Here is a 13,756-nt window from a genome sequence, read left to right as displayed (position 1 = left end):
TAATGGGAGGATAAGCGGGTATCTGAAGTCACTTTGTCATGCAGGCATGGTGGATTTCTTTGTTTAGTTGAAAGGTTACAGCAGTTGCACAGAGTTGCAGGTGCTTCTGTTTTGTTGTTCTTTGTCTCATTCCTAGGAAATGGTGTGTCTGAGTCAGACACAGGGTCCAACTTTTTAAAGACAAAGCAAAGAAAAAAAAGATTGAATTCCTGACTGAAATATTTGGCCAGCCTCACTTAATGTACCATTAGAAACGCAGATAAGACAAACAAAGAACGCATTGAAATCGTGTGGAGAACGTATAAACACTTCTGATTATTTCCAAGGTGTTTCCTGTCGGGCAGTCTCATTCCAGGTGATAAACTGGGGGAAGGAGAAATTACAAAGGAAAAGAGTAAGAAACACACATTTTCCAGAGAAATCCCCCAAATCAACTGTTCCAATAACCTGGTGTCATGTTATTCTTCCCCGTTAAATATGAGGATTTAACACAACCAGAGTCACTAACAGAAGAGTAATGATTACAAACTAACGTTTTTGGTTTTAATCCGACTTCATTGGTTCAATTAGCTCCAAAGGTTAAAGCTGTGATGGGTGTGAACACTGTGATTAGCAGCAGAAACATCTCTGCTAAAACACTCTCAGCTGAACGCTGAATGAAGATCAACAGGCTGAGGTGGTTTCCTGACCTAAATAGGCAGCATTTTTCCACATGATGCCTGAGTTACTGCTTCCATGGAAGGAGATGTGACCGGCTTTCCACCAAACGGTCTGGAACTGGATGTACGGACGCAGAAGTCCCCCGAGACCAAGACCGTCCCCAACAGGGCCGTCGACCATCTGATGGTGACGGCAGAAACTGAGCGTGCACTACAAGGAGCAGCATTCCTGAATATTCCTGAACATTCCGGAAAATTTCCCACTGTGACACTGTGACGCCTAAAGGGGGGCAGCTGTGCTTATTTTCTGCCATGAATTCTGCTCCATTCGTGTAAGTTCATATTAAAAACACGGGCAGAGTTTCAAATAATGAGCTCAGTGTGCAGATGTGAGGAATTCAGCCTGCTCTAAACTCTCTGCTTCACCCAGGCCTTTCTACTCTTGGCTCTCGCTGACATCACTGAGTGGGGATAGCCCTGATACGGCCCCCTCATGCACGAGTGTGGGAGGAACCTAATATTGTGTTTCAGAGTGAGGAAAGGCTGAGGAGCTGCAGTATGAAAGACATAAAGTGTTGGGGTGTTTCCAACATGTCTCCTGTCAGAGGAAAAACATCAAGACTCAAAGAAACTAATAAAAGAAAAAATATAATTATCCAGTGAAATCCTCCAACAAACCCTTCCAGTGACCCGGTTAGATACTGACCTTCCTCGTGAATGATCAGATTAGAGAGGAAGGTCATAATTAAACCATGTGTGAATAAAACGTCAGACCGTCACTAATCGATTTATTAATAATTACAAACTTTCATTCTTGGATGGGCGAGTAAAACCTTTTGGTTCAAAGCAAGGATGAGCTGCACTGTGGCCCAGTATGAGTATAAGAAGAATTATTTTGAACACTGAATCATGCAAAGCTGGTCTTATAGAGCCCACAGTATAAGTAACGGGTCTAACTGGAATCTGAATATTACCTTTATCTGAGAAACTGAGTTTCTTTTGACAGAAGCTGTGCTCACATTTTCAAAGTCACAGATCGTATTGTTGTGGTCCACAGAACACCAGTGCACCAGGTAGTCTGTGCATCCCGCTTATTCACTGAGGTTTGAGATATTTTTTTGAGCAGAGAAACAGCAGGACTGTGTGGTTCTGAGGGCTGGGAGCTGCTCTGTGTTTCTTCCTGCAAGACGACTCCTTCCATGAAGTACTTGTACTCGTGAATACAAATCTCATATCAAGTCCTTTGTAATGGCAATCTAATGTTTAGACTCCATCATGAACTGAAGGTTTAAATACCTCAAAGTTTCTAATTGGACTAATCAGAGCATCATTCAATGATTAAATCATTACACTGACAAACCAGTTACGCAGGGCCATTACACTCTTCTGGGATGTTATGATTACAGGCCAAAGCCAACTTCAAAGTCCTGCTAGTAAGTGCACACACACACACACACACACACACACACACACACACACACACACACACACACACACACACACACACTCTCTTAAGGAGTGGCTCGGTTCTCACTTGTGGAATCGTCCTGCTCTGTCCTCGTTGTCAGCGTAGAGGAATAATTTTAAGGCATAGTTTTCGATGTGGGCGTTCCCAACCACCTCCTGACTGATGGACTCGTTATCGCTCAGCTCCTTCTTCATCTGCAGGAGAAACAAAAACAACGACACATGAACGGAACCGTGTAAGCTCTGCAGAGAAAAGCAATAAATCTGTTTTAGTGTCAAACTTTGGTTGTGAAAGGTGTAATACGTTTTAGCCTGAAACTGATCAACAGATCAGAAATATAGAAGAACATCTGCACACGCTCACGTTTGCAAACGGATAGACCTGCAGAGCTATTAGACCAGGTACTGTTTTAACTGCTGAATCAGGTGACACACACTCAATGCATTCACTGTACGAAGACCAACACTTACACACCAGTGCCCACAAATTCACACAAAGCCATCATTAAAACAGGGCCTCTCTTTGACCAGCTAAACCCTTTTTCTGGAGTATTCCATCTACTGGATGTACTTATCCCAGTATCTGCTTTATTTACAGTTTTTAAAACTTAGTAGGACCTGCAGATGATCCTTTAAACATCCAGCGGAGGCCGGAGAAACTAACCCTGATCCCTGGATGTGTCGCTTTTGGTTTGGTGCACGGAAAAACACTTCTGACTTCTTAGCTCAAATGTTTTAACTCAGGCAAACACGTCCTCGCTTCAGCGGGTGCCATCTAGCATGATGCTTGATTAGTCTCGCTCGCTCTGCTTCGCTTTGACTAGGTTTGCTCCACCTGTAATTGCTCCTCTATATGAAATGCCTAGCTCTGTCCATTACGGCGTCCAGCAGGCTTCGGGTTTCTTGTAAAAGCACTAAAGCAAACACGCAGGTTGCTTCCAGCAGGTGGACCCTGGCCGGGCTGAATAGATACTCTGTTCGCTGACTGTGAGTCGTAGCGGAGGAATGTAAAAGCACTGAGCTGAGCGTAGGACAGCAGAGGACAACTGGCCTGGGAATACAAGAATGTGGGATGAAAGGAAAGTCGCTAAACTCAGCCATGACTCTCAGGCTCGCTCGCTCTGGTTAGGTTTCCGTTTGACAGGCGACCAAACTTAAAGTGAAGCAGAAGAATTAGCGCCACTTTTTAAATGTAAACCTGGACCAGGTTAGAGCGAAGCAAGCCTTTGATACGAGACCGTGACGCCTTATTGACTCTGGGAGCAGCGAGTGTGACGCACGGAGGTGCAAACCAAGTCCAAACCAACAAACCGGGGCCGCTTCCCACAGAAATCCACACATGCACAGCAGTGTGCATGAGCGACGGGACGCACAGCCACGCTTTCATGAGCTCTGTTAATAAATGAAGACCATAAATATGTGAGTGACAATGAATCACAGAGACTCCAGCTCCAACACCTCTGACTGCAGCTGATGCTTTATGCTCAAGTCTGCAGCCTCGGCCCACCTCTTCCTTTCCACTGTCGCCAAAGTGCTTGCTCATAGGGTCATAGTACGAGTGTTGGGCTTTTCTCTGCATCTATTATTGTAGGGTCTACCTTACAATATAAAGAACCTTGAGGCAACTGTTGTTTTGATTTGGTGCTGCATAAATTAAATTAAATTAAATTAAAATCAATTCAAATCTAAATTCTAGTTGCAGTCATTTGAATTTTCCTCTATCATCCGCTGAGCAGTGTTCATGTGTCTGAGCTTCAAGTCAGTGTCTCTAAACTCAGAAAGCTTTGAGTGTCTGAGATCAATACATGTTTCCTTGACGTTAGTGAGGTCTTAACCCTTTTTGAACCATGAACCTGGTGGTCCGTGTAAAAGCACGCTTTACTGTAACTCTGTTAATGTTTGTGTTAGAGACGAAAATCAAACGGTTTTGGAAAAAAGAGAACCTGTGCTCTGCAGTGATAGTTGGTGTACCAAGTACTCACAGAGTGGCATGAAAAATCAGCTCCACCGGGATTTTACCGTAACTCCTCGACCGCTCAGGGCTCAAGAGGAAATTCAAATAGCTGGACACATGTATCCATCTGGGTTTGGGTCTACATTTCTGAAAACCTTCAGTTCAGTCCATGATGTGGTTCTGATAAAGTCCATCTTTGTTCAGATGCGCGTAATTCCCACAGTCACAGGTGATCAGAACCACCACAGACTCATCGAACAGGCTCCAAGAAATCTGAGTCTTTGTACAGTATGTTTGATAAGGCTGCACAATTGATTGAATTATAACCTCAATCATTTTGGCTTCTCACCCTTAAATGAACACGACTGAGCAACAATAACAATGTGTTCTCTGCCAATAAAATGCAAAGTAGAAGCAAATCGAGCAGCTTGTTAATCTGCTTTACTTACAGAGCCAGAATTAGCCGCATTACTCATTCGCTCACTCCGTTCGTAAAGCGGCTGAGCTGATTTTAAACTGCTGTGTGTTTTACCTGATAAACTCTGCAGGTAAAACAGATTGATTAAGTCACAGAAGAAGGACCACCTGTTTGACCACCCTGATCTCCCCGCTGTGAGAGACCACGGCGCTCATCCTCAGTGGCTGCTGCAGGAGACAAAGATCTAAATTTAGCAGCATCTACCATGACTGGCATCTCTGAGGTTTCCCATCCTGCATCACATGAAACTGATTTTCAAACAAGTGATCTTCCACCGTCCCAGTGAAAGGCTTGAGCTGGCAATGACAGTGGAAAATAAAAGTCCAGCATGCCTAATGCCTAGTACGTACGAGCCAGGTCAGTGGGGAAATTGGGGGGGAGGATTGGGGGGGAGGGGGTTTAAATCCTGACTCAGAGCGCTGCAGAATGAGTCACAGCAACAAGCAACAGTTCATTAAGGAGTGGAAACCTCGGGGTGTCCCCGTGTTTCACAGAACTTGTTCGGGCTCCATCTGGACAATAGCAGCGCTTCCACATGATTAATTGGGTTTGTGCTGGTGTGATCACAGTCTGACTGCAGCTGAAGTTTACCGAGCAAAACCAAATCAGAATAAGACGGAGCCTGAATCAGGTCCGTGTTTGAACCACTCCTGCTGCCTGCTATCAGCCTGGGAAACAGTTTTGCAACAGGTTCACAACATGACACCAGTTCTCTCTGTAAAACCTGAAACCTGCTCTGAAAGCTGGCATCCGGTTGTTCAGTGATGACGCGACGAATCCTACTTCCGGGTCTAAAGTAGTCTGCGTTTAATATGGCTTTTGTGTTGTTAACATGTTTAATGTTATGTATTTTCTTCTATTTGATCTCAAAAAGCTCCTAAAACAGTCAGTGATCCCTGTTGACCTCCCTCGGCTTTTATTACCGCTAATCATTTATTTAAGCTCAGTTTTTAAAACCTTAGGATGTAACTACAGCCCAGCCCATGCAGCAGTATATGAATGACTAACCTCGTATTGTGGATGGATTATCTCAGTTGTTCTCCTGGCTGAAGTTTGGTCCTTTTACAGCATCCTGCCATGCGATTACATTTGTTTCTGACCACCGAGAAAACTCACGTTAACTTTTATCGAGTGGAAAAAAAAGTTAGCTTGTTTATATTATGCTAACATAGCTGTGTCGCTAGCGGTCACGTAGCACATCATTATATACCAGCTAGCCCAACTTCAGTAATCCTACAAACGTCACTGCTGTTTAGTTTTCTGTCTTCATTTATGCTGGAAGTGATAAGAAAGCTGTACGTTTTAATTTGTTTCCAAAACCCCGCAGTCAGGACATGCTATATTGTATTTAGATAGAAGCTAGCGAGCTAACTCCCTGCTAACTTCTAACTCCATTAAATGTCATAAATTCCGTTTTCATGGATGCCTGGATGTTAAACTCAATTGTTACACCTGGTAGAGCAGAACGCTGATCATTTTATTAAAGATGAAAGACTTTAGACAGTTTTTCAACTCTCAGTAATGCCATAGTGATCGTTTGATATATGGACCTGCAGCGGAGTTTAGACCCAGACACGGCTAGTGACGTCAGACTTAACAACCGGATAGGCCCTGATCACTAGGGCTGGGCCATATTATACCGTTCACGGTAATACCGGTATAATGTTAGGCAACGATAGGAAAATGAAATATCGCGATAGAATGGGAGTAAAACGCGCATGCGCAGTGCCTTTGTTTTCATACGCACATGGCCGATTGTTGAGTGAAACAGATGAACCAGAATTGGTTTGTAAAAATGGTGCAACTTCCGTGATGTGGAACTGGTTTGGTGTTTGTCCGTCAGATACACAACAAAGCACATTTTTTTGCAGAACATGCAAGCGGCCGTTGTTATTGTCGTATTTGTCGGACTAAGATGCTCTTAAATCTGGGAGTAATCTGGGTCCTAAACTCCTTATACTTCAGGTCAAACAACACTGCAGCATCACTTAAGAGTTAAAAACTGTCTAAATTCTTTCATCTTTAATAAAACGATCAGCATTGCTGCTTTACCAGGTGTAACTATAAAGTTTAACTTCCAGGCATCCATGAAAACAAAAGTTATTACATTTAACGGAGTTAGAAGTTAGCAGGAAGCTAGCGGAAGTTAGCTCGCTAGTTTCGCTAGTTACCTAAGCATGATATTGCATGTTCTGACTGAGAGATTTCTGAAAAAAAATCAAACGTACAGCTCTGCTATCACTTCCAACATAAATGAAGACAGGAAACTAAACAGCAGTGACGTTTGTAGGGTTACTGAAGTTGGGCTAGCTGGTATATAATGATGTGCTACGTGATCGCTAGCGACACAGCTATGTTAGCATAACATAAACAGTGAAGCTGGAGGACGAACACTAACACTTTTCCACTTATAAAAGTTAACGTGAAGGTTCTTCATGGTTAGAAACAAATGCAATCGCATGGCAGGATGCTGTAAACGGACCAAACTTCAGTCAGGAGAACAACTGAGATAATCCATCCACAATACGAGGTTAGTCATTAATATACTGCAACAACATGGGAATAGAGCAGCTGCCAGAGAATTCAACATTAATGAATCAATGGTACAGAAGTGGAGGAAGCAAGAAGAATGAGTTTAATAAAGTTTGATTTATCTGACTGCTTTGTTTCGCTTAATGTGCCTTATAATCCCGTGCACCTTATGGTCCGAAAAATGCGTACTGCACACTGCAGTTTAATGTTGCAAAGCACCTCTTTTTAACTTCAGTGGATATTATACATGGTTATGCTCAGGATATGTCAGCCCATTTCTACTGGAAATGCCTTTTGGTTAAACTTTCAGCAAGGAATTTGCATTTGCACTGTTACATTTTTATAAAGCTTTAATGTACATAAAAACCAGCTTCTTGTTTAAGTGAAAATAAATGGAAGGTTGTCTTTTTGCGCTAGTAATGTTGTGGAGTTGTATTTTGTCTCGCATCAATTATATCGTCGGTTATATCGTTATCGCAAATTTTCAAATATATATCGTGATAAATATTTTTGGCCATATCGCCCTGCTCTACTGATCACAGCCTTATTTGTGGCCATCCTCGCCTGCAGTCTTCTCCTAAACTCTTGCTGCTCCTCAGAAAAAAAGGAAATTAAAGTTTTCTTTTCTTTACCAGATGTTGCATCAGCTTTCCCTCTCGGACTCTCCTTGCTCCTGCAGTGATGCATGGAGACGTCTCAAGCAACCGACCTGCTTGCGACTCCAAGCTGGCAATAGGCGTCAGAAAGACGACGCAACAAACGCGGCAGTCGTCACTCCATGTTCACAGCATCAAGCAGAAGCTGACACAGTCAGGAGTGACTGTTTGATATTTTACGACCAACAGTTAATATTCATATTTTATAAATGCTCACACTGAACAAGTTTACCTAAGAATATTTCCCTAAAAAGACTCCACCCAGAGCAAACTGCAGCAGCCAGCGGAGCATGCTAACATCACCACTGTGACAAGGTGACACCAGGGACAGCAGCTCATTGAAAAGGAGGACAGAAAATTATATATTGTGAGAAATATTTTCTGAGAGTAGTGCAATGCAATGTATGGCTATATACAGCAGGTGTGTGTCGTGTCGGGAAAGCGACGCACATGTGTGACGGAGATCCCTGGAGCTTCTGTAAAATCAGGCTGCATCTGATTCCTTTAACTGTTCAGACCCACACCTGATTTGCCACGTAGCAAGTTAAACTTGAAACGGTAAACGTTGGATGTAACCGTAGAAGTAGAAACATGCGCGATGAGGGTGGGAAACTACAGGATCAAAATGACATGGACAGTAAAACTGAAGCTGACGGATGTGTTTTAGAGCTTCATCACCTCTCCGTGGGTTCTTCTTAGTCTCGATAAATTCACTTGGCCCCCCCGCTGGGACACTCTCAGCCCGGTCACCTGCTCCCTCCCTTCCTCCCGTCATCATAACAATTCCACAAAATCGAATTAGCCCATTCCTGTTAGCAGACAGGAGACAGCCTGCATTACGTAAATGTGACTCACGGAGAAGCACAAGATGTTCTCGTAAGCTTGGAGAACAAACAGACGCAAACCAACGTGTCTTATTCCAAAATTAAGTGAGACTTGTGGCACAAAGAGTCCCTAATGATAAAGATTATTTACCATAATAATAATACCATTTCACATTAAATGGTGAAAAGAGATAAAACCCAAAGAGTCTTCACCTGATGGAGCAGGATAACTTTACATCGACCTCAGCAGGAAAATGTCAGCACTGGTCAGCTGTGAGTGGGGGTTAAGATAACCCACAACTTACATCATCAGGCCTTTGCTCTCATGTGAATGACTGAATGTAAAATCTCTGATCAGAGGTTCAGGCTGAATGGTATGTGAAACAAAACCTTGTTATTGTTAGATTTATATATCGTTCGTTATCAATATAAATCTCAATATAAATCAAAGGTTGTTGATTACCTTGTTGTGGTCGGCTTACACTCCCCGGCAGTGAGGCTCAGGACTGTCTTAGTGAGGCATCTGTAAATATGTGCAACTTGACCACATATCCAGAGTGACAGTGAGGTGTGGCACAGCTGTCCAGCTGTCGCTCTGCACTCTGTGCCATCTGAGAGAAATGTTTCTGGCCCGCGAGTTGCTAACGAGGGTCAGTAACTTAAATGACGCTTAAATCCGACATTCTCCTGTCCTTGTACACACTTCAGGTTCAGAGCGCAGTGGCAGGAAATGGGGAGAACATTGTCTGGGTTATCACTGGGTTTACGTCTTATTGTGCACAACATGACATTTATTTTAGAAACCATGTACCCGTCAGAGTCAAAAAGAAGGCTAAAGCGGTGCATATTTCAGGATGGTTTCCTTAGATCCATACTTCACTCACCACATCTGCTTTTGAGAAAAATACAACAACAGCTAAAATGCCAAGTTCAAGGAAAAGTTCAAGAACTTTAGATACCAGTGTGTGACATCACATTATCTGCAGCCATCTTTTATGTACAGTCTATGGCTTAAACCATCTTTAAAACAATACAGGCTCAGAAATAACAGGCTCAGGCTCGTTGCGTGACATGGCACAGAACGTACTGATGAAAGTGTTCGTAGTTCATACATATATGGACAAATTGAAGGAAAACTTGAAGTATTATGACATTACCTGGCCTGCAAAGTATGTCTGCTAACAGACCTTTTGAAGGCTTTACTGCATTACTTATGATATCTTGCTGCCCAGCAGTGCATGTGACCTGTAGGGGGCCCTCTGGGGTCACTGGGACCCCAGCAGTATTTTAACCTCTCCGAGGAGAGAAACCTCAAAGCTCTGAGAGGACCTTATGCAGTGAGTGCAGCCTCTGATAACCAACAGGTAAATGTCAAGCCTTTTAGAGGGCTGCGTTGTGTGTGTGTGTGTATTCATATCTTTGTGGGGACCAAAGATTTAAAGTTTACTATACTTCTGGGGACCAAAATCCTGGTTTGAAGGCATTTTTGAGACTCATAATGTGGTTTTAGTGTCAGGGTTAGAGTTAGGTTATGGTTATGTTAGGTTTAGGATGAGGGTTAGGTTTAGGCATTCTTTTTTCATGGTTAGGGTACGGGGCTAGGGAAAGCATTATGTCAATTAGATGTCCCCACAACATAGTAATACCTGACGTGTGTGTGTTTTCTAAGAAAAGAGCCATTCAGCCGTGTGCTGCTGAGGTAGAGGCGGTGTACAGGCAGCGGTGCAGCCAGCGTCACAGGCTCGGAGCAGGAGTAACGAGGCTGTCGGCTGGACCGTGCAGCTCAGCAGGAGGTCATTGTTCTTCACGTAACACGTCACTTAAAATCTGATGTATATGAAATCCAACAAGATTCTTATCAACCCTCGAGATACTTCTATTCATATCTCTTATTAATTTACTAAACCTGAGCTGTACAGCAGGGGCAGACAAAAGCTCCTCAGACGTCCTCTATGAGCCTCGGTTTCTTACAGATAAATAAAAATAAACCGGGCTGATTTAATCTGGCAGATTTTCTCGATGCAAAGCTTAAACTTCAGTATAAAATAAATAAATAAATAATCCCAATGAAAGTATGAGCTGCAGCCTGCATGGCCTCGAGGCCTGCACAGAAACCAGGGACCCCCAAGCCCGTGTGTCCTCTCCACAGAGGGAGAGGGAGTCCAGAAAAATCAAGAGCATGTTTATGAAACAAATGCAATGACCATCTCATCTGCGTGTTTTTGTTCTCTTAATCACTTGAAGTCAAAAGCAGGAATGAAAATCAGACCCAGCGAACAGACCCAAATTAATCTTTCTCATTTAGATGCAGTCAGCAAGCTCCTGAAATACTGAAGCTCCTGGTTTGAGATGATTAAGCTAATGCGCTTCATTTACTCATTATTCAACGTGACACAATCAGCAAGAGAGAACTAAACAGGAAAAAGGGTCCGCACTGAAGGAGGAACAGGACTAAAGGGAATCCAACTCACCGTCTCCAGCTGGTCCATGAGTTTGACCAGGAACTTTCGGCACTCGGGTGTTTTGCTGTCCAGCTTCATGCCCGTCTGCATGGCGTAGAGTCGACCTGCGGGAGAGCACGGGGAGGAGATAAAAAAATTAAACAAGTCTGTTCTTCCACAGCTTCGCTCACACAAGACTCGACACAGAGTCCTCTTCATTAAAGTTTCACACAAGAGCTGCTGAAGATGTTTTCTTCTCTTCCAGGAGGAGGAGGGAAAGATTTCCACCTGAGACGAAGCAGGCCTGTGTGGACACACTCATGATCCCTCACCTGTCAATTATTTCTATTCTTCTCTAACATGATGTAACCTCACACCTGAGCAGCAGCACCGGGCCTGCAGGGATGACCTCCAGAAAAACTCTTAGAGAACTTGGACTGGAATTATTTTCCAAAAATTATAAAGCTAGTCAGAAAAAAGGTGCTGGTATGATAAAGTGTTTTCATATTACTGTAACGGAGGTCAGGGAGGGCTCGTGTTTCTGTGATGTACCTGCAGCTCTTTACTCAGTGTTCAAAAACTGTTATGAATATGACAGATATGCATTTACTGAATGTATCTGCTGGTATAGGGACATTAAATCCAATGTTATTTGAGCCAGAAAAATACACAAAACATTCACAAGGAGTGATACAACCTGAACTCCACGTTCAACACCACAGACTGTATTTAAAAGATTGCCCAACAAGACTTCACAAACAATGAAGAGACACTTGCTCACACAGTCTATGCTCACAACACAAACCTCAGAAAGCAGACTGAGAATGATGTGCACAGCTGTCACACAACACATTTTCAAAAACTGAAAAGAGCTCCCCATCAACAATACACACACACACACACACACACACACACACACACACACACACACAATTCAGCTGTTTGTTGTGTGGGTATCCAGGTTTCAGTTCAGGGGTGTGGCTCGTACACCTGAAGTCCGTCACTGTGCTTCGGTTTGCCTCGTGGCTACACAAACCATGACTTTACACCCTGTTAGAGAGTTTGTGTGTGTAAACGTTTTATGGAACCATGCTGATGCCTTCCTGTAGATTCTGGGCTGAACTGCACTGCAGACTCATCTCTGTGTGAATCAGCCCGGGGTTTGTTAACCAGATGGATGGTGCACTGTGTGTGATCGCTGTGCGTGCACACAGCTGCTGTCTCGACCCATGTTAAAAATGATTGTCTTTAACTAAAATGAGAGACACTTTGAAGCGCACACGGCTTCCTCCTCCATCAGCAGGAAATACAGACGCTGTGTCTGCAGGATAAACACCTCACAGTCGTCCTAAACCGGCAGCAGAAAGGCTTTTCACACTCTGCTCACTCTCACACAATCACAGGTGTGTTGGAGTAAAAACCTCCACCTGTGCTGACAGGCACGCAGACATTCCTCAAATCATCTCTAATCCACAGCTCTGTGTGTGTGTGTGTGTGTGTGTGTGTGTGTGTGTGTGTGTGTGTGTGTGTGTGTGTACACTTGTAGTGCAACAGGCACAGTGAGCAGACTCAGCGCTGCACTATCAGCGCAGGGTGAAGTGGCCTCAGAGTTCCTTCTCTGCGAGGATTACCTCAGCAGATTGTGCTGTTTGTGTGGAGGCGGAGTGCGGCGTGCAGCACAGAGCGATGAGATCAGCGCGGATTTTACCCTTTGCTGAAATTCTCTCTTTTGAACGTGGACCTCATTTTGGAACGTGGAACCTTGTCGTGTTCTAGAAATTGACGGTTTTATTAAAAATCACCAACGTTTCAAATAATAAGTAATCTCTGTGAGCCACGTGCTCAGGTTGTAGGGCATCGCAGCCCCACCCACCTGCTGTTAAAACCTTCTGTCTGTGAGGGGCAGCCAATCAGAAGACAGCTGGCATAAAGGTGGAGGAGCCCAAACTGCTTGCTTCAGAGTGACTGCAGTAATGCAGCATCACATAAATAAAGATTACTGTAAATTGTAAATCATGCAGAGCTACTCTAGTAGAAGAATATAGAGCTGAAAGCATGTGGAATGGTGCACGGTAAGAAATCTGAGTAACTAATTATAATTATGTTTATAATTTAGTTCATTAATTGAACAAAACTCAAAGGTTGCAACTTGTCTGTTTTGTTTTATGCCTTTAATTTGAAAATCTCCGGGTTATAGTTTGTTGGTCAGACACGGCCGACATGACATGAGCTGGAAACGTTAATAAACATTAAAACATAACTAAATAAAATTCCACCTATTGATATTGCTCCCACAATTACTCTACACTTATTGTACGTTATCTGAAACATGCACAGGCTGTGCTCAGAGCGTCTGCTGCAGCGGAGAGAGAAAGCCTGAATATTAAGCAGTATTCCAGCGTGGACGGTCGGGCCTGTCGAGTTACCAGGAGACCATAAACATCGTGTTGTACTCTGCATATATTTGAGTAATCCGTTTCCACCTCATGTTTGAGTCACAGCCCTGCGCAGCATCAGCAGAACAATGGCCCATTTCACAGCAGCAGAATGGCGGGGAGCCTCTGTCCAGCCGCCAAGGCCAGAAGCACTCAGTGTTTCCAAAGAGCGGCACCAGTGTGACACGCATGTACGCATGTACGCATGAACAAGAGAGCAGCAAGCCACACAGACAGCGGGTCCTCCAGCAGACTGACAAAGGAAGGCTTTGTGTCATCGCGCTGTACAACACAACCCAACACAGTTAGA

The 13,756-nt window shown here is 43.7% G+C and overlaps 1 protein-coding gene across 3 annotated transcripts in view; it reads right to left on the bottom strand.

Moving 5' to 3' along the window:
* Positions 1-13,756, bottom strand: part of vta1 (vesicle (multivesicular body) trafficking 1) — a 60,864-nt gene that overhangs the window by 35,078 nt on the left and 12,030 nt on the right. For all 3 annotated transcript variants that reach the window (XM_085372705.1, XM_085372706.1, XM_085372707.1), the window contains exons 2-3: positions 11,042-11,136; positions 2,194-2,321 (exon numbers count right to left, since the gene is read on the bottom strand). In XM_085372705.1, coding sequence (XP_085228831.1) covers positions 2,194-2,321; positions 11,042-11,136 — 223 coding nt within the window. The remainder of the gene's footprint in view (positions 1-2,193; positions 2,322-11,041; positions 11,137-13,756) is intronic.

The sequence above is a fragment of the Diplotaxodon limnothrissa genome, linkage group LG15 (genome assembly GCF_057381915.1).
Source record: "Diplotaxodon limnothrissa isolate DT_005_m linkage group LG15, D_limnothrissa_male_GT1.1, whole genome shotgun sequence".
NCBI lineage: Eukaryota > Metazoa > Chordata > Actinopteri > Cichliformes > Cichlidae > Diplotaxodon > Diplotaxodon limnothrissa.
The sequence above is the reverse complement of the archived record's forward strand: the minus strand, read 5'-3'. Positions and strand labels throughout refer to the sequence as shown.